General features: G+C 34.4%; 1 protein-coding gene across 1 annotated transcript in view; it reads left to right on the top strand.

Annotated features, from left to right (window-relative positions):
* LOC145259055 (uncharacterized) overlaps nt 1–22,365 on the top strand; it is a 116,535-nt gene that overhangs the window by 79,052 nt on the left and 15,118 nt on the right. Inside the window, exons 5-9 of the mRNA XM_080116681.1 lie at nt 4,033–4,295; nt 7,535–7,697; nt 15,979–16,217; nt 21,306–21,420; nt 21,995–22,174. Coding sequence (XP_079972807.1) covers nt 4,033–4,295; nt 7,535–7,697; nt 15,979–16,217; nt 21,306–21,420; nt 21,995–22,174 — 960 coding nt within the window. The remainder of the gene's footprint in view (nt 1–4,032; nt 4,296–7,534; nt 7,698–15,978; nt 16,218–21,305; nt 21,421–21,994; nt 22,175–22,365) is intronic.

The following is a 22,365-nucleotide window of genomic DNA, read 5'->3' as shown; positions in this document are numbered from 1 at the left end:
ATAAAATGTAGTTATTAATATTTGAATCTTAAAATAAAAAGTGCGAATTAATAGAGAAAATCACTTATCACAACAACGCATTCCGTCTCCAAACTAGTGAAGAATTTAACTTTTAATAGCGTTCAGAAGATTTTTTTTTTTAAATTAACCGTTAAGAGAAAGCGTGATTTTATTCTGAACTTTAACTAATCACGTTTTAAGCAACTTATGATATAAAACAAAATCGGATGGGGGGGGGGGTTCTTCCGAAGTTAGTTGGTGACGATTATAAGTAATTGCGAGATAAGATGGGAGCCAGAAATTAGGGGTGGGGGACTGAAAATGATAATATAATGGATTGATTATACAATATTTAAGATCAACTTGGTAGATAAACATTTATGGACGAGAAAAAAAAAAAAAAAAAAAAAAAATTAAAGCTAGCATTTAATACAACAGAAATACATAAATTAAATACTGAAATAAAATGTAGTTATTAATATTTGAATCTTAAAATAAAAAGTGCGAATTAATAGAGAAAATCACTTATCACAACAACGCATTCCGTCTCCAAACTAGTGAAGAATTTAACTTTTAATAGCGTTCAGAAGATTTTTTTTTTTAAATTAACCGTTAAGAGAAAGCGTGATTTTATTCTGAACTTTAACTAATCACGTTTTAAGCAACTTATGATATAAAACAAAATCGGATGGGGGGGGGGGGTTCTTCCGAAGTTAGTTGGTGACGATTATAAGTAATTGCGAGATAAGATGGGAGCCAGAAATTAGGGGTGGGGGACTGAAAATGATAATATAATGGATTGATTATACAATATTTAAGATCAACTTGGTAGATAAACATTTATGGACGAGAAAAAAAAAAAAAAAAAAAAAAAAAATTAAAGCTAGCATTTAATACAACAGAAATACATAAATTAAATACTGAAATAAAATGTAGTTATTAATATTTGAATCTTAAAATAAAAAGTGCGAATTAATAGAGAAAATCACTTATCACAACAACGCATTCCGTCTCCAAACTAGTGAAGAATTTAACTTTTAATAGCGTTCAGAAGATTTTTTTTTTTTAAATTAACCGTTAAGAGAAAGCGTGATTTTATTCTGAACTTTAACTAATCACGTTTTAAGCAACTTATGATATAAAACAAAATCGGATGGGGGGGGGGGGTTCTTCCGAAGTTAGTTGGTGACGATTATAAGTAATTGCGAGATAAGATGGGAGCCAGAAATTAGGGGTGGGGGACTGAAAATGATAATATAATGGATTGATTATACAATATTTAAGATCAACTTGGTAGATAAACATTTATGGACGAGAAAAAAAAAAAAAAAAAAAAAAAAAAATTAAAGCTAGCATTTAATACAACAGAAATACATAAATTAAATACTGAAATAAAATGTAGTTATTAATATTTGAATCTTAAAATAAAAAGTGCGAATTAATAGAGAAAATCACTTATCACAACAACGCATTCCGTCTCCAAACTAGTGAAGAATTTAACTTTTAATAGCGTTCAGAAGATTTTTTTTTTTAAATTAACCGTTAAGAGAAAGCGTGATTTTATTCTGAACTTTAACTAATCACGTTTTAAGCAACTTATGATATAAAACAAAATCGGATGGGGGGGGGGGGGTTCTTCCGAAGTTAGTTGGTGACGATTATAAGTAATTGCGAGATAAGATGGGAGCCAGAAATTAGGGGTGGGGGACTGAAAATGATAATATAATGGATTGATTATACAATATTTAAGATCAACTTGGTAGATAAACATTTATGGACGAGAAAAAAAAAAAAAAAAAAAAAATTAAAGCTAGCATTTAATACAACAGAAATACATAAATTAAATACTGAAATAAAATGTAGTTATTAATATTTGAATCTTAAAATAAAAAGTGCGAATTAATAGAGAAAATCACTTATCACAACAACGCATTCCGTCTCCAAACTAGTGAAGAATTTAACTTTTAATAGCGTTCAGAAGATTTTTTTTTTTAAATTAACCGTTAAGAGAAAGCGTGATTTTATTCTGAACTTTAACTAATCACGTTTTAAGCAACTTATGATATAAAACAAAATCGGATGGGGGGGGGGGGTTCTTCCGAAGTTAGTTGGTGACGATTATAAGTAATTGCGAGATAAGATGGGAGCCAGAAATTAGGGGTGGGGGACTGAAAATGATAATATAATGGATTGATTATACAATATTTAAGATCAACTTGGTAGATAAACATTTATGGACGAGAAAAAAAAAAAAAAAAAAAAAAATTAAAGCTAGCATTTAATACAACAGAAATACATAAATTAAATACTGAAATAAAATGTAGTTATTAATATTTGAATCTTAAAATAAAAAGTGCGAATTAATAGAGAAAATCACTTATCACAACAACGCATTCCGTCTCCAAACTAGTGAAGAATTTAACTTTTAATAGCGTTCAGAAGATTTTTTTTTTTAAATTAACCGTTAAGAGAAAGCGTGATTTTATTCTGAACTTTAACTAATCACGTTTTAAGCAACTTATGATATAAAACAAAATCGGATGGGGGGGGGGTTCTTCCGAAGTTAGTTGGTGACGATTATAAGTAATTGCGAGATAAGATGGGAGCCAGAAATTAGGGGTGGGGGACTGAAAATGATAATATAATGGATTGATTATACAATATTTAAGATCAACTTGGTAGATAAACATTTATGGACGAGAAAAAAAAAAAAAAAAAAAAAAATTAAAGCTAGCATTTAATACAACAGAAATACATAAATTAAATACTGAAATAAAATGTAGTTATTAATATTTGAATCTTAAAATAAAAAGTGCGAATTAATAGAGAAAATCACTTATCACAACAACGCATTCCGTCTCCAAACTAGTGAAGAATTTAACTTTTAATAGCGTTCAGAAGATTTTTTTTTTTAAATTAACCGTTAAGAGAAAGCGTGATTTTATTCTGAACTTTAACTAATCACGTTTTAAGCAACTTATGATATAAAACAAAATCGGATGGGGGGGGGGGGTTCTTCCGAAGTTAGTTGGTGACGATTATAAGTAATTGCGAGATAAGATGGGAGCCAGAAATTAGGGGTGGGGGACTGAAAATGATAATATAATGGATTGATTATACAATATTTAAGATCAACTTGGTAGATAAACATTTATGGACGAGAAAAAAAAAAAAAAAAAAAAAAAAAAAAAAAAAAAAATTAAAGCTAGCATTTAATACAACAGAAATACATAAATTAAATACTGAAATAAAATGTAGTTATTAATATTTGAATCTTAAAATAAAAAGTGCGAATTAATAGAGAAAATCACTTATCACAACAACGCATTCCGTCTCCAAACTAGTGAAGAATTTAACTTTTAATAGCGTTCAGAAGATTTTTTTTTTTAAATTAACCGTTAAGAGAAAGCGTGATTTTATTCTGAACTTTAACTAATCACGTTTTAAGCAACTTATGATATAAAACAAAATCGGATGGGGGGGGGGGGGTTCTTCCGAAGTTAGTTGGTGACGATTATAAGTAATTGCGAGATAAGATGGGAGCCAGAAATTAGGGGTGGGGGACTGAAAATGATAATATAATGGATTGATTATACAATATTTAAGATCAACTTGGTAGATAAACATTTATGGACGAGAAAAAAAAAAAAAAAAAAAAAAAAAAAAATTAAAGCTAGCATTTAATACAACAGAAATACATAAATTAAATACTGAAATAAAATGTAGTTATTAATATTTGAATCTTAAAATAGTTCTTTGAGTTGATAGCATTTCATTTCTGTTTGCCTGACTACTGTGTAAGAATATGTGCATAAAATGAAAAAAGTTGGCATTTCATTTTATCAAAAGAAGAAAAACCAGCATTCTCTGTGTTTCTGCTCCTTGGAACAGCCTGCATCGAGTCTTAAAGTGGGCTTGAACAAACATTCTAACTATTTGTGGACATCTTCTATCTGTTTCTTTTTTTTTTTTACATGGCTTGTTGCAACTTTTTTTTTTTTTTTTGATGTTGGTGTTGATTCTCACTTACAGATGATGAGCGGATGCAGGAGAATGCAAATTCCAACCGGAAGAATTCTTGGATAACCTACCAGAATTTTACTGAAATTGATAACGCATTGGTTGCCATGTTACATTTAAAATATGAACCCAAGTTTAAAACAGGGGAGATAATCCACAAGAATTTCTTGGTTAATTGGTTCCTGGAAGAATGTGGAATTTTTTTGGACACTCCAGAGTGTGATTTCCCACCACAGCATTATGGACCTGTAACAGCCAAGATCTTTGGAAACATGGTTTGTATCAGTGCGGTAGTTTCCCTATTTGTTTGTTTGTTTGTTTGTTTGTTAATTTGTTTGTTCATTATGGTGCGATCTATCCTATTTTGAGAATATATGGACTAGAGATGGGACGATTCCAATATTTTCTCAATTCCGACACAATTACCGATTCTGTTCTAAATTCCAGATTTCGATACAATTACCATATTCAATTCTAAAATCATCTAATTGCCTACAAAAATAGAATTTAATATTTTTTTAGGTATTTAGCTAAGCGTTCTCATCTACGTTTAAATGTATTTTTATAATTTTTATAAAAATTTGACAAACTTTTTAAAGTTTTCCCTTTTATGCATTTTATCCAAGATTTTGATAAACTCATTGTGAGATTTTCATCTGTATTTTTAGTTTGTGTCATTTATCAACTCGAACCATTTTTAGGTAAATTCATTATTTTAGTTCAAAATCAATAAATATTTATCACTTTATCATCAGTATCAGTAATGGAAAATAAGTTTAAACAAACAAAATTAAAAAGAATCGTTTTAGGCTCAGATTTTTCTGCTTTTAATTTCAATTCAGTGCTTATTCAAATTGGCATTTATGACGCCAATTAAAAGTAAAGAAAATAACAGAAAATCTGTATGATGTACGTACTCATTACAAAACGAATACATCACATTTCAAAAATCACGTAATTAGATAAAGTAGTTTTGTTAAATGAAGGCTTTTGCATCCTTCTATTTACTAGCATTTCAGCCGGCGTTGCCCGGGTGTTTGGAGGTGTATGTTGAGCAAAAAAAAAAAAAAAAAGAAACTTTCGGAGGAGTTCGGTAGAAAAATTATCGGAGGAGTTTGGTAGAGTTCTCAAAGGTCAAATCGTTGAACTTTGGCCCCTTAATCGCCAAATTTCTGGGCAAAAACTGATCACATCGATTTTCCCAAATCTCAGTACCCTGTATATCAAATTTCGAGTCTGTAGACTAAAAATTGACAGAGTTATTGCATAGGGAAATGTACACAGACACACACACACACACACACACACACACAGACACACACACACACACAGACACGTTCACTTTTATAGATATATATAGATTTATTTAATTAATCATTTACTTTTACTTCGTTTTCTTTTTCCTGTTTCTTGTTACTTTTACTACTAAGGGTACTTTTATGTGTCTGTGTTCTTACATATATGTGTGTGTGTGTGTGTGTGTGTGTGTGTGTGTGTGTGTGTGTGTGTGTGTGTGTGTGTTCTTACGTATCTTACGTGCAGTTCACTGTTATACGTGTGTGTGGATGTGTGCTCTTGTCCTTACACCATTTCTTGCCTTGAAAGTCTTCAAGACATGTATGTGCGATGTATAATGCGTACATACCTGGTTGCCTTGGCCAGCGGATGATGCCTTCTTGGACGCTGGTCTCCATCTCATGGGAAGTGATCACTGCAGACAGATGCATTGATAAACAACAAGATGGATTTGAAACTTCAATCTTTTATCAAAGGCAAGCCTATCATCTCAAACCCTGGTTGTCGGAGAGCCGGATCTCCGATCTGCATTCTTCTGCTGCCTAAACCACTCGCTCCCATGTGGTCGTCAACTGGAAGCCTACAACCGCAATTCCCATGTCACCCCTAATTTCCGGTGCATGTCATCCCAAATTTCTGGTGCATTCTCTCTAAGTTGATACCTGTCAAACTTAACCTTTTGTGACACTGCCAACTCGCTGATGGGAAATGAAAATATGCCTATATAACTTTCTATTTCTAAAACTACCTATATAGCAATTAAGCTGGGATTCCAAATACTATAGTTTTTCATTATTCAAGAAAATCAAATTTTACAACTAAGCAAGTTGTTTTGATCTCGTCAGCAATTATGAAATAAATAAGAGGATATAACTCAGATCGAAGTGTCGAGGTCAAAAATCAGCATTATGTTTAATACAGTTTAGTAGTAAAATCATTAAAAATCGTAAATTTTGATTTTTTTAGTTTAAAAAAAAATACTTGATCGATTTACGTAATTTTTGGAATATGACATTTTTGTTCTATAACGAGCGCATACATCATACAGACTTTTCTGTGTTTTCTTTACTTTTAATTGCAGCCATAATTGCCCATTTGAATAAGCACCGCCAATATATGTGTCAGATATAGAAGAAAATACTGAAACAAAAAGAAAGCTATGTGTTTGGGTTTTTATAGTATGTGCGAATTTTTAGCATCGAATATTTTCGCTTTTCTGATTGGCTGAAAGAAACTGTTGATTGAAGATTTTGTATTATCAGGAGTCGATAACACTGTGTCGATGCACATCAGCCATTTGAGGATTATTTTATACCAAAACAATGCCCATATCCAAGGATAAATTGCAGTTTTATATGTGAATTGCACATTAAATTATTGTTTTTCTTGTTTATTTACTATTAAAAGTGTGTGTAGTATCTTTCTTTTTAAACTCCTTTATCTATCCCCTTCTCTATCCCCTTCTGTATCCTACTCTCCTCTCTTCGTCTCTTACCTCTCTTCCTCTATATTCCATTTCCCTTCCATCTTTCTCCACTCCCTTTCTATCTCTCTATCACTATCACCCTTTCTATTCGTATAACCCTCTAATTTCAATTTCGCTGACAATTAAAAAAATCAATGAGGTATTACTACATAGCAACTTTAATAAATCGCTCTAAATGTCGACCCCCTCCGATTTATTCTGTCTCTGTTTACTCACAAAAGAATGAATATTTGAACGATAATGTGTCTGTATTTTGACCGATAAACACAATTCCTATGACAAGATCACAGATAAAACAAGCCTGGGCCTGGTGTTGCTACATAAATAAGCAAAACCATGGAAACATGACATCAAGCAAATATAAAAGTTATGAGGCACAAAAGAAAAATCTCAGTGTCATAGATGGTTTGATTTGACAGCATTTGACAGCAAACAAGGGTATGTGATTGGTATCCTCCAAATGTTGGTCCTTCTTGTATAACAATAGACAAAATCGATAAATCAATATGATCAGCTCACACTAAAGACTATGTAAAGGAAGAAATTGGCTACAAAGGAAACTAGACCAGTAATGAAATGCTAGTACAAAAGCAATCCATATACAAAGAAGTTGGTTTGCACATATAGTACATAATCCCAAATTTATATCATTAATTTTCGAAATGCACTGTATAGTGTTCACCAGGAGTCCATAGTTTTTATTTGTGACATGTTAATAAATTCTCGTTCTAGGTTGTGGTGACCCTGACAAATCTGCTCTACAATTCTCTGTATACAGTGCGATTGGAAACGTCTGACAATCAGGCAAAGAATTTTGAAATACAAACGCCAAAATGTTATACACCAAACAGCTTCTTTACCCATTGCAACAGAATAGAAATCTTTTCAAAATCAAGTAAGTAAACATATATATATATATATATATATATATATATATATATATATATATATTATCTGTGTTTCTGTCTGACTGTCCATTTTGTATGTCATTAGCCAACGAGAAAATTACCTCTTTTATTTAGAAGTACAGAAAAACTCGTTCCATGCAGGTATGAAATTCTAAATGAGGTTTTTCCTCTTTCAAGCGATCCAAACGTATCTAGTATAGCTGTATATTTTACGTTTGTAGGCACTTAACTCCATTTCTTCATGCCTCGTTTATGGTCGCAGTTTAGCCGAGACTCTCAAACAGCTAGCCAACAGTTTGTGCATCGTAACAGGATTGAAATTGTTTAAAATAAAAGTAAACAGCTACACATTATTTATATATATGCATGCATATATATGCATGTATATATATATATATATATATATATATATATATATATATATATATACTAGCAAAAGCACCCGTCATTGGCTGGGTTCAAAAACAGCCTACAGAAAATGGACTCTGATTTATGAAAGTATGATAGGTTATGAAAAGGAAAGGTTGTAAAGAGACCGCTTCAAATTTGGGGGTATCAAAACCAAAGCAAAATATGATGAAAGTAAAAATAAAATAGATAAACCTCATAATTTATTATACCATACCTGTTCACACTGAAACACTTATCACAACATTCTGTGGATCTATATAAAAAACCTTGTTAAACTTTGTGACATATTTCCATTCTATGGAGGTCAGATGCGAACGAACACCCCATAATTTTATTATACCATATTTCTTCAAAGTGAAACATAATTATCAAAGTATACTTACGCAGATAGATATGAAAACTCTTTATTAAAGTTTGTGCCTATTTCCATTCTTTGGAGGCCAGGCGCGAACGCAGACCCCACAATTTTATTATACCGTCCCTATTTAAGTTAAAACATACTTATCAAAGTATTCTTATATACATCTATATCAAAAACACTTGTAAACGTTTTTTTTAATTTTTTATTTCCATAATTTGTGGACCAGGCACGAATGCAGACCCCACAATTTTAATGAACCACCGTTTTGCCAGATCAAACATACCCATTCCTGTGTCTCGATACATCTTCTATCATTATATGCAATCAGTTTTTTAAAATAGTCAACCATATAGGAGCCTATTCGTGACGAGACACACACACACACACACACATTCAGCTTTATATATATATATATATATATATATATATATATATATATATATATATATATAAGTATATTTTCCCCAGAAACATATATACAGCGTGACCCAAAAAAACGGGCCCTGTGTACACTTTATGTGATATCTCCATTATTTATTCACCGATTGCCCTTATTTTACAGGACATGGCAGAATCAACGACCATGAGTACACCAAGACCCCAGTGGGAGCTGGGACAAAGAATACACTGTGTTAAATTTTACTACAAGACAGGCTTGTTTAAGAAAACCCAGGACAGTTTCATGTGTCAGTTCAAATGTGAAAAGGCTCCATCCAAAAGCAGAATTCAGAACTGAGTGGACCACTTTGAGAAATAGGGGACCGTGGAGAACCTCAACGCTGCCAGAGAGAACCGTCCACGCCACTCGGGACGTCCCAAGAAGTGAACAGCCAAGCTGGTTGAAAGAGTGAGAGAGTCTCTCCAGCAGAGTCTGAAACGCTCTGTGCGTAAGCGAAGTCAGTCCCTCGGTATGTCCAGTGAGACTTGCAGAAGAGTGCTGGGGAACGATATCAGAGCTTACCCATACAGAATACAGATGCTGCAGACCCTTACAGCCTCAGACAAGAAGCAAAGGAGGGCTATGGCAGTCATGATGCTCGAGAAGATCGAGGAGACACCAAGTTTCCTTAACCTCCTTTGGACCTCAGATGAAGCCCACTTCCATCTTGATGGAAAGGCAAACTCCAAGATAAATGTCTTCTGGGGGTTCTCCAGACCCAATAAAGTAGCCACCAAGCCCCTGCACTCTACTAAGTGCACGGTGTGGGCTGCAATCTCAGCCAGAGGCATCATCGGACCAAACTTCATTGAAGAATTTGGCGCAGCAGTGACAATCACCAAGGAGCAGTATGTGGAGGTCCTCAAAACCTTCAAGAGTAAGCTCCAGACCATCTACCCGTCGCTCATGAGCAATTCTGGTTCCAGGAGGACGGAGCAAGTTCTCACACCTCAAACCTGTCCCGAGATTGGCTGAAAGAGAACTTCGGAGGCCGAGTGATCAGTCTCAAGACTAATTTTGAGTCTAATTTTTAGCCCGGACCTAATCCCCCAGATTTTTTTCTTTGCGGCTATCTTAAGGATAGAGTCTATGCAGGGAAACCCAGAACAATCATGGAACTCAAGGAAGCCATCAGGGTGGAGATGAGAGCCATTACCAATTCGGTCTGTAAAAACGTCATGGACAACTTCGTGCTGCGCCTCAAGAAATGCACAGAGCTAAATGGAGGCAATCTAGAACATATGCTTTAGAATGGAAAAAAAAGACTAAAGACCCTAGTGTTTTGATGGGATGTTTTGAATATAATAAATTAGTTATGACCAAAGTTTCACTTCATTCGGACAAAACACTAAGAAATTAGAGTTGGGGCCCGTTTTTTTTTTGGGGGGGGGTCACCCTATGTGTGTGTATATATATATATATATATATATATATATATATATATGTAATGAATGACAAAAGTCTATATTCTAAAGTTCATGATGTTGACCATCTTATAATTTATTCCTTTAATTCAGTTGCTATTTACAATTCTTTACAGTATCTGTTTCGTAGCGCAAAATCAATCACTTATTATATCAATTAGTGAATCTATTTTGCCCTTAACTCATCAGAAGAAATAGCAACAATCAATCCATCAAAAGGAAATAAAGTGTGATTTGACATGATTAAAATCTGAAAATTGGAAGAGAAGCTGTAAATACCTTTAATATGTTTCCATTACGCCATTTTGAATTATATATTGCTTTGAGCTTGTTAAATAAAGATTGGTATATATTATAAGGAAATAAAATATGTTTCCACAGAAATATATATATATATATATATATATATATATATATATATATATATATATATATATATATATATATACAATTTAAAATTGCCATATATATTTTTTAATAACTTACTATCTAGCTTTACTTACATGCTGAGCACGGTTGAAGTAAATACTGAAAATTGGTACATAAAATATTATATCTCCTTATAAAATTTTGAGGAAACATGAAATATCTATATATCGGTCCTCATTCAATGAGTGATTTTTCTGATAAAGGGTGAAGAAAAAGCTGCTTAAAGGTCGGTAGTATTTGGTGACCAGTAGTCTGAGATGTCGGAAATTTTTCTGTCTCTGTCTATCCTTGTGGCCATGTCACTAGTAAGGGTGCTGGAGGTAAACGTTTTGTCTGGGCTGACGTTATCCGCCTGATAGTCAGGGACCCGAACCTTGGATTAACCACTAAGGAGGCTGTCCTATCAGCAGGCGCAAAGTACTGGGACTGCTGTATTTCCATTTGGTGAGTGGATTTGGACCATGCAGTAGTCTCTGGTGGGGCCTCTCGATGCCATACTAGTGGGTAATTGTTACGGCTTTACCTTTTCGTGTGCTACAAAAAAAAAAAAATTTTCCTCTCTTTTTCTCTCTTACTTTCCCTCTCTGTACTGCTCTAACCAAGTATGCCGACCTATTCCACAAATCCCAAAACCTCAACATGAAATATCTCCAGAATAAAAACTCGATTAAACCTAGAACCCTATCTTCCAACGTAGACCCCTACTACCAGGTTTCCTTCTCCAACATCAGGGGTCTACGTTCCAACCTTCCAGAGGTTGAAACCCAATTACAGGAGACGAAACCGAACATATTATTTCTAAGTGAAACTGGAATAGGGCCGACCACTTCCCTAGATGAGTTTATAATTAACAGATACTTTAACTTAACAGCTAAATCTGACACCCAAGATCGCCATGGGCATGGAATATGTGCCTACATTAAGGATGGCTTCCCGTGTGGCAGGGATATCTCTAGGGAAGATCCTAATTTACCCTATATGTGCTTCAGGGTTGCACTTGCTAACACCACTGCATTTATATTTGCCCTCTATCGGCCCCACAACAGCGGAGTTACTATCTTTAAGAGCATATCTGAGAAAATAGACCACATACTGTCTACATATCCCTCGGCTAACATCCACATCTGTGGTGACTTCAACGTCCATAACGTGGAATGGCTGACCCATTCAAATAAGACAGATGATGAGGGGAGGTTTTGTCATGATTTTGCCATTGCTTATGACCTCACTCAGATTGTTCGCGAACCCATCCGTGTGCCCGATACACCCGGTCAATATGCAAGCCTCCTAGACCTTTTTCTCTCAACTTCCTCTGTGCTATGTTCATGCTCCATTCATTCTCCTCTAGGATCCTCCGACCACTCCGTCATATCAGTCAAGATAAAAATGAAATGTAAGAAGTCCCCAGACGTACCCCTCCACCGTACTGTATACCGATACTCTATGGCTGACTGGGATAGCTTCCATACATTCATATCTGATTTACCTCTGCACTCCATGTTTAAAAAAGAAGTGTCCTCTATAGTATCAGATCTGACCGAATGGTTAATTGGAGGCATAGACCAATTCATACCATCTAAAAAATTCCAACAAAAACCTAACAGCCAGCCATGGTTCTCCCCAGAATGTACTGCTGCTATCGCGCACAGAAATCACTTTTTCCATAGCTACCAACGTAATAGATGCACTGAGACTAAAGCTGCTTTCAGGACTGCCAGCAACCACTGTAAAAGAATAATAAAAGATGCTAGAGAGCTATATGCCCAGTCTGTTAAATCCAAGTGGCTTGGTTCCCACCAGTTTTGGCAAATAACAAATAGGATCCTGAACAGAAGTGTGCGTTCTATCCCAACCATTATCAATGGACCAGAGGTCATCGCATCAGTGTCAGACAAGGCCAAACTATTTGCAAAGAACTTTGCAGCTAATTCTACCCTATGCGACGAAGGCCATCAACTCCCCATATTTCCTCCTATAACACAGAACAAGCTAGGTAACATACAAATATCCGTGCATGAGGTCGCCAAGCTAATCAAGAACCTAAATTTCAGTAAAGCAACTGGCCCTGATGGCATCCCAATTATAGTGTTAAAAAAGCTTCAACCAGTACTTGCTCCCATACTTACGAAACTATTTAAGCGCTGCCTTAAGGAGAAGTGCTTTCCGACTCCCTGGAAGACCTCATCAGTTTGCCCTGTATTTAAAAATTCACGTGATAAGTCATCTCCCTCTCAGTACAGACCAATAAGTCTCCTGTGTGTTATGAGTAAGTTGCTGGAATCCATATTAAATAGAGAAATAGTCAACCACCTCAGCAGGAACAACCTTCTTAGTGACACACAATATGGTTTCCGCTCTGCAAGATCTACCGCAGATGTGCTGACGGTTATATCCCACAGGATTAGTGAATCTCTTGACAAAGGCTTCCTTTCTAGGGCAAATTGCTCTTGACATATCAAAGGCCTTCGACAAGGTATGGCATAAGGGTCTACTTCACAAGATTTCCAGCTACGGTATAACTGGAAATGTTTTCTCAATCATTAAATCATTTCTCTCCGATAGGCTCATAAGAGTAGTGGTAGATGGAAAAAAATCGGAGGCCTGCAATATAAATGCTGGCGTCCCTCAGGGGTCAATCCTGGGCCCAACTCTCTTCCTGATTTACATCAATGACCTCCCCAAACACATACTTAAATCATTCATTGACATCTATGCTGATGACACGACCAGCTACGGCAACACATCAAAGGCTGTAAATGACAAAGTTCTCTCTGATTCTCTCTCCTCTGATCTCGAGCGCGTGGTTCAGTGGGTGAAGACGTGGCTGATTACCTTTAATGCATCCAAAACCAAACTCCTATCCTTACATCATCAACGCTCTGATCCCCATCTGGCATCAATTGTGATGGATGGCTCTGGTCTGGGTGAAGCCCCATGTTTTGACAAGCTCCTGGGTTTGACCTTTACTCCTGATCTGAAATGGAACACGTACATCAAGTCTGTTGCCAAGGTCGCTGGAAAGATGATGGGATCCTTCTACCGCTCCAGAAGATATCTCACTACTGATGCAATTCTCTATCTATATAAAAGCCAAGTACGTCCAAGGATGGAATACTGTTGCCATATCTGGGCAGGAGCTGCTAAAAATAGCCTATCCTGCCTTGACAGAGTGCAAAATAGACTTCGTGGCTTAGTGGGGGATGCCCTTTTCTCTACCCTGCAACCTCTCTCCCACAGAAGAGACGTTGCGAGCCTATCCTTGTTTTATCGTTATTTCCATGGCAGGTGCTCGTCTGAACTCCAATCTCTGGTCCCCCCTCGCCAATCTTTCACGAAAAACACCCGTCTAGCTGAATCCACTATGAAAACTTTCCCCCACTCTATATCTGTGCCTAAATCAAAATGTGGATTCCATGAACAAAGCTTCTTTCTTAGAACTGCACGCCTGTGGAACTCTGTTCCATCTGCCTACTTCCCACTGGACTACAACTTAGATGTCTTCAAGTCCAACGTTAACAAATTCCTAATGAACCGCCCCCTTTAGTAAACACTTCATCAAATCTCCACACTAACGTAATGTACTTGCAATAACCCTTATCCCTGAGTGGCTTCCGGGCCTTGATAAATGGTGATCACTGTGTAAAAAAAAATAAATAAAATAAATATTAATACGATAGCCAGTGTATTATTTTGTGTGTTATGGATATATTTTTTATTTTTGAAATCACAACTTTTTAATATATAAGAATCAATAGAAAATTAACTCTATAATGATATAGATACGAACTCTGTGAGAATTAAAATATTGTATTTAAGCGTATTTTACGATCAGGCTATGCTGGGTATCCCTACTAGCTTAGATAAATACTTATGCAGCTTTAACAAAAAAACTATAATAGTATCAGGGCGTCTCCATTTACTCTGAACATCCACAGAATGCCAACATCAATATATTACATATGAAAGAGTCCGCTGTGGATTTTCCACAGGTCCCGCTAGTATTAATAATAATAATTATTACACACACACACACACACACACACACACACACACACACACACACACACACACATACACATATGTGTGTGTGTATTACTTTATTTTTATTTTGTGTTACTAAACAAGTCATATTGTCACTGAAAGCATAAGAGGCTAATGTGATAGGGACCAAGTTTATAGAAGCGTAGCCTGAGTGAGCAGCTGAGCAGTAAGATGTTTGTTCACATTACATTCAAATTTCTGCACCTTGCTATGGTCGGGAAACCAAGAAGCAAAGCATTCCAGTTTTGTTTTTGTTTTTTACATAGGCATCACCACTTATCAAGGCCAAGGATAAGGGTCAAAATGCATTATTTCATTTCTACCTTTTAAACTTAGCTAGATTATAGACGATATCGTAAGTTTCTCCTTTTATGGCTTTCCTTATCCCTTTCTGTTTTTCCTTGACGTTTCCTGTGATATTTCCCCTTTCCCTTCTCCAATTAGGTGGCAATTCGCATCAGTTTTCAGAGATCCAAGTCTCACACTCATTCACTCACTCATTCACTCACTACCCATCCTAGTTTATTATCTATGTTCCCTTCGACAGGAGGATCAACGCTGTCTGGTTGTTCTTTTGCTCCTGTGCTTTTGTGTGTGCCCATTTGCCACTATTTATGATCTTGCCTGATGGTTTCTTTCCATGTCTTCTTAGGATGCCTGATTTTCTTTTTGCTGTTCAGTGTTAGGTCTCTACAAGTGTTGATATACCCCTAGCTTTTTTTTTTTCAACATGCCTGAACCGAAGTCTGTTTTCTTAATTTCAAAAAGGTGTATGGAATAAAGCTTTAGAGATCTGCATCAACTTTTCGACTGACAAATCAGTTTGTTTATCTTGTATAGCATTCCAGTTATTTCCTAGCCGATATCGATCATCATAAAACTTAATTTTTTATTAAAAATGGATATAAAATATTAAATTAATAAGTCTATAGAATTCAAGAAAAGTTGAGAAACCTGATAGACGATAGTTAGTTTTATATATTTACATTTATAAACTTTTTTCCTTTGTTTTTGTTTCAGAAGACCGAAGACATTTTTATAATTACGAAATAGGTATATGGAATAAAGCTTTGGGGATCGGCACCAACGTTTCGGCTGACAAATTTGTTTATCTTATATAGTGTTTCATTATATACTATTTTTTTGTTTATTTTGTATTTCAGAAGAACCAGAGATGTTTGATATCCACACAGAATCGTTAATTTACAACAAGAATTTGAATAAGGCGATTGGAAACTTCTCCTGGAATTCTTCTATTGAGCATGAAAATATACGCTATATCGTATCATGGCAGGCGCCAGGGCATTTAAAACCAATCGATATCCTTTTGGCAGGAAAAGTTGAGACATTTTACCCTAATATAACTTTGTCGTTAGAACCTTCACTCATTTACAAAATCGAGGTAAGAAACTATTTGTATTATGCACAAAATTGTTGGAGATTAATTGGGCCTCAAGAATCCCAAAAATAAGCAAATAAGAAAAAAAGTATTCTTGTTACATGAAAGGGCTGTCCCCTTCTCATGTATAAGAAGGCAGAATAGATAAGTGAAAATGATATTAGGAAAAGGCTAGAATCGAACCCTGTTGGCAAGTGTTAAAGATAATGGAAGTTGGAATCTTAAGGATTTCAGTCCATTGTTAATTCTATTAGAATAGCTAAATAATATTAATGTTGGAAAAAAGAGTCAATTGTCAATTCTTTTAGAAATCTGGATATAAAATATGTCAGTTAAATGAATGCACAATGCGATTTAAAATATAGTGTTTACAAATAGGTTAGATATTAGACAAGTAGAGTTAAGAATTCTATGTTTGCCAAAAGTGTGTTGGATGAGCATGTGTAGAAAACGTGATATAGTCACGTTGGTTGACAGTACACTTCTGACGTCATAAACAAAGGAAATTTCTCGATATATTGATTTGAAGTTAGAAAGTTAACGAGTGAGAGTCAGAGTGAAAATCAGAAGAGATCAAGAGGAGAGCCCTTAGAAGCGAATGGAGGACAGTAGACCATGTAGTCGAAAAGGCTAGATCTACAGCAGATGTGCTTACAGTTATATCTCATAGGATTAGCAAATCTCTCAACAGAGGCAACCTTTCTAGGGCAATTGCTCTTGACATATCTAAAGCCTTTGATAGGGTATGGCATAAAGGTTTACTTCATAAGATCTCTAGCTATGGTATAGCTGGAAATGTCTTCTCAATTATTAAATCATTTCTTTTTGATAGGTTCATAAGAGTAGTAGTTGAAGGGCAAAAATCAGAAGCTCACAGTATTAATGCCGGTGTCCCTCAGGGGTCCATCCTGGGCCCAACTCTTTTCCTGATCTACATTAATGATCTTCCAAATCACATCCTTACATCATTTGTAGACATTTATGCTGACGACACTACCATTTATGGTAGCACATCTAAGACAGTAAACGACCAAGTTCTCTCCAATTCTCTCTCCTCTGATCTTGAGCACGTAGTACAATGGGGAAAGGAGTGGCTGGTTACTTTTAATGCATCTAAAACCAAGCTTCTCTCTTTACATCATCAACATTTTGATCCACATCAGGCATCAATTGAAATGAATGGCTCTCGTCTTCAGGAGGCCTCAAGTTTTGACAAGCTTCTGGGCTTGACCATTACTCCTGATCTTAAATGGAACACGTACATCAAATCTGTTGCCAAGGCCGCTGGAAAAATGGTAGGATCTTTCTATCGATCCAGTAGATATCTCACTGCTGATGCTATTCTCTATCTATATAAGAGCCAGGTACGTCCAAGGATCGAATACTGTTGCCACATCTGGGCAGGAGCTGCTAGAAAGGACTTGTCCTACCTTGATAGAGTTCAAAATAGACTTTGTAGCCTCGTAGGAGATGTCCTTTTCTCTTCCTTGCAACCTCTATCTCACAGAAGAGATGTTGCGAGTTTGTCTCTGATGTATCGTTATTTTCATGGAAAGTGTTCGACTGAGCTTCAATCTATGGTCCCCCCTCGCCAAACTTTCACAAGAAACACTCGTCTAGCTGTAAACACTATCAATAATTCCCCCCACTCTGTATCTGTGCCTAAACCTAAACGTAGATTCCATGAACAAAGCTTCTTTCTTAGAACTGCATGCCTGTGGAATTGTCTTCCGTTTTCCTGCTTTCCAGCTGACTACGATATGGTTGTCTTCAAGTCTAATGTAAATAAGTTCTTGATGAGCCGTTCCATATAAGTTATCAAATTTACCAAATTTTCATTACTAATGATTACTATATTGTCCAATTTCTACTGTACACTCTTTAACCCTTATCCTTGAGTGGCCTCTTGGCCTTGATAATGTGGTGATGCCTATGTAGAAAAAAAAAAAAAAAAAAGGCTTGAATTCCTGACATCACCGATCGGCCGGTTGATGAATAAAGAAACCAACTATGTTTGTAACTGTTTGTCTTGTGTCGTTATTCATTACAACCAAAAAACGGTAAATGTGTTTTATCATCATCTTGTAAAGAACTTTGTATGACCCGTTCCAAGTATCTGCTCCTCTAATATGTGTTATAAGAACTGTTGCATCATAACTCCCAGTCCGTATTAATATTATGAAGTCCCCAAGAATCATCCCAGTCTGATATGAATGTCTCCCTCCATATTTATTATTCTATCTGTGTCATAAAGACTGTAATAAATGTCTTCCTCTCAGAATTGTCATCACTATCGTTATTCGTGTATTATAAGTCCCGTTATGTATGATCCTTCCCTGCAACACAACATTCCAGGCTACAACAGTTTTTTTTTTTTTCAGGTTAACCTGTACACATAATTTAAATATAAATTAAAAAAATCTTTATTTGTATTATGTATAAAATTGTTAGGGGTCAATTAGGTTTGAAGGACCATAAAATATACAAATATAAAAAAAAGTATTCTAGTCTAAAACAGTTTCTTCCCATAAACCTGTGCATATATACGCATATATATAAATAAAGAATCTTTATTATTTGTAATATGTATTTATACAAATTTCAAAGAGTAAAAATACCAATTTATAGGATTTGTCAGTTTTAGAAGCAACTAAAATACGGAATTATTTTTTAAATAATTTTTTTTTTTTTTAATCAGCAAAGTTTCGCCGATATGGCATCTTCTTCGGGTATAGAAAAAGTTTGTATTTTTCTTACAACTATATATTACGGAATATCAACTTATTAGAAGCTGTTTATAAAATGAATATGCAAATTAACAAGAGCAAAAAATGTTTGTAGGTATTTACAACTTTATAAACATGCATATACATATATATATATTTGTCTTTACATAAGCAGTAGTTTGTTGTTACACAGTCATGAGCATGTTTCGGTCTACCAGTATTTACCAACTAGAGACCTCATCAGGCAACAACCCTTATTTCCGAAAACGGAATTAAAAATGAAGAGCAAAAATTAATTCTCAGCAAAAGAAGGCTTCTTTTTTTTTTTTTTTTTTTTGTGCTGAGTGTGAAGATTCACGGAGAACAGGGTTGAATTGGGTGTGAATTTGTTAGTTTATTCATTTTAGTATTTGTTTATTTACTTATTTATCGGTGACTTTATTCATTTTCATGTTGGTGTTAGGGGTTACTTGCTCTACTTCTGTATTGAGCATTCTCGTATGAACCTCGTTATATTTCACTGGTTAACCTACCTTTGGAAAATAGCAACCCCAAATTATATATATATATATATATATATATATATATATATATATATATATATATATAATAAAATATGCTTGCGCTTGAAAGCCAAATCACAATGCAATATTAGGAAAATAAACAAATATTTTACTTGTTTGAAATTTATAACATAAATATATTTCGGAGTCAAACTCCATCCTCAGTATGTTGTTTTCTTTCTTGTTTTTCTTCTTCTTTCTTGCCATGTAGTAAAGTTGGAGAAAGAAAAGTCTGTTTGTAGCCAACGCCGCATTCCAACATTTCAAAATACAACCACTGAGAGACAGCCTTTACTAACTGACTTTCTTTCTCCAAGTTTACAACATAGCAAAAAAGAAGAAAAAAAGAAACATACAACATACTGAGGATGGAGTTTGACTCCGAAATATATTTAAATTATAAATTTCAAGCAAGTAAAATATTTGTTTATTTTCCTACTATTGCGCTGTGATTTGGCTTTCAAGCGCAATTGATGCATATTTTATTTTATTCAAATTAAATCAACGCTTCTATAATGGAACTCACACCCTTGACTATATATATATATATATATATATATATATATATATATATATATATATATAATATCTTTTATTAATATTATTGGAATCTTTTCCTTTTTCCTTGTACACATTTTTGTGAATTATTCCATGGATTTCTGCCTTTGGATTATTATGAACCATCTTCTTCCAATTACGGGATTTCCCTGGATTTTACTTGTACAAATGGAAATTCTTTTAACTTTCTTGAAGTTTTACATTTGGATTTTACCGTCACTGGATTTTTTATCTTCCACCAGACTATCCATTCATGTGTAATCACCTTTTTCTTCGCCATATTCCCTCTGCTTCACTTTTTTTGTTTTCAAGTAAGATCTTTGACTTACTTGTTGTTTCATCAAATACTTCTGCATGCAAAATTCGATCCCGCGTTTTGCTAATTCCTACCCTCTGATGAGAAGGAAAGTATTTCTTCGAAACTCCACGGATTAAGGACTATCCATTTATCTAGTGTTTCCTTTTCAGATTAAACATGTTTTTAACTCATTTCAAAGTGTTTTTAACATATTTTATTTACTGTTTGCTCATATATATATATATATATATATATATATATATATATATATATATATACATATATATATATATATATATATATATATATTAAATGGAAGATAAGGAATAAAATATATATAACTTCATTATATCATCAAAATAATAATGAAAAGTTGAGGAAAAATTAAAAAAAAACTATTTAGGCAATCGCATTTCGAAGCTAAATGCTTCTCATCACAAGAGGATAAGATTCAAAAGTATACACAATGCAAATACAGAAAATCTGGCAATAACATTTAGAATGAAATGAGAATGAAGGAATAGGATAACATGGTAAATAGTAATTAAAAGTTGGTAAACATATAAGGTTAAATCGGAAGGGTAATATATATGTAGGCAAAAATATATATATATAGGCTACTATGTAATAATGGGGAGCATTAAAGGAGCGCCAATAATAAAAGAAAAGGAAAATAGGAGAGATAGAAGATATATATATATATATATATATATACATATATAATTTCTATATCAAGTATTTTTCTATTTGAAAAAATAAATATTTTCACGTCACAAACGCACCAAATATTTTCAAATATTGTACTTGTATGTTATTTCTTCAAATCAATCATTTTGAGAGAGTCTTGGAATGAAGACGAAACGTTGATGAACATATAAATAATCTCCCCCCCCCGCCCTTTTTTTCAATTTCCATACGTATATTACATTGTTTTTTCCCCTAATAGGTACAGGCAATTTATGGTGAATGGGATAATATGACCTTACAAAGTGCGCATCTGTACGTGAACACATCTTTCCAAGTCGATGATGCGGGATCAACTGTGACGGATGTGAAGAAAAGTAAGAAAAACATTTTTTCTTTTATGTTCTTAAAGATATGCTTATATAAAAAGATCCCTAAGAGGATAGGAGGAGAGAATCCTTTAAAAACTTAAAATATAACCTATTTTTATAAAATTTAAATCGTATGTATAAAATTTTCTGGGGAAAACAATGGAAGTGGTCCCGAATATTGAATGCAAACTCAACTTTGAAGAATATAACGTTTATTGAAACTTTTTTTTATTGATCTATCTGTTAACATATCGATTTCTGTAACACACAAACAAGCATATGTAGTAAATAGAAGATTAGTAATTACTATACTAATATCCAATTTAATTTGTGTGGGAGAGGGAAGAAGAATATCGAAATACGTCTGCTCTATTCCATAAAAACCCAACAGACTTGACTAAACTTCTCGCCATGAACTTCTTTTTTATGTCATTACTGACAGACGACTTTCTCCGTTATATTACATAATTCCTCATCATACTAATACCCAACTTTGTCCATATAGAATTTTATACACAGAAAGAAGTTGCAAAATCGACTTACCCTGTTATACATAAATGCTTTCTGTTATTTGTTTCAGATATCTTCCCGGATGCCAATCAAATTGTGAACATTTTGGCAGCAATTGTGTTTGCTGTTCTTGTGGTTACGTCGATTTCATTGGTGATTATTTGCAACAGGAAAAAGAAGTGGAAGAACATTGTGATTGCCAAAAATATTGTCTCGAAGAGCAATAGCTACAAGTCAAACGTCAGTGGTTGTAAGTAAGATTGTTCTTAGATTTCGTACTAGCTGCTTTGGTGGAAGGAAGTATTTCTCAAAATGCTGAACTTCTTGACTAACTTCTTGTGACTGGAATCAAGCAATGCTGATTCAAGAGAGATGTGGTTGGGATTATGCAACCCTTGCTTCACGATTGATTCATCTGGTCAGACGATTAACTAATTATTT

This window comes from Euprymna scolopes, chromosome 34, assembly GCF_053919585.1.
Source record: "Euprymna scolopes isolate OS-2025 chromosome 34, ASM5391958v1, whole genome shotgun sequence".
NCBI lineage: Eukaryota > Metazoa > Mollusca > Cephalopoda > Sepiida > Sepiolidae > Euprymna > Euprymna scolopes.
Note: the sequence above shows the minus strand (reverse complement) of the source record. Positions and strands in the feature narration are given on the sequence as shown.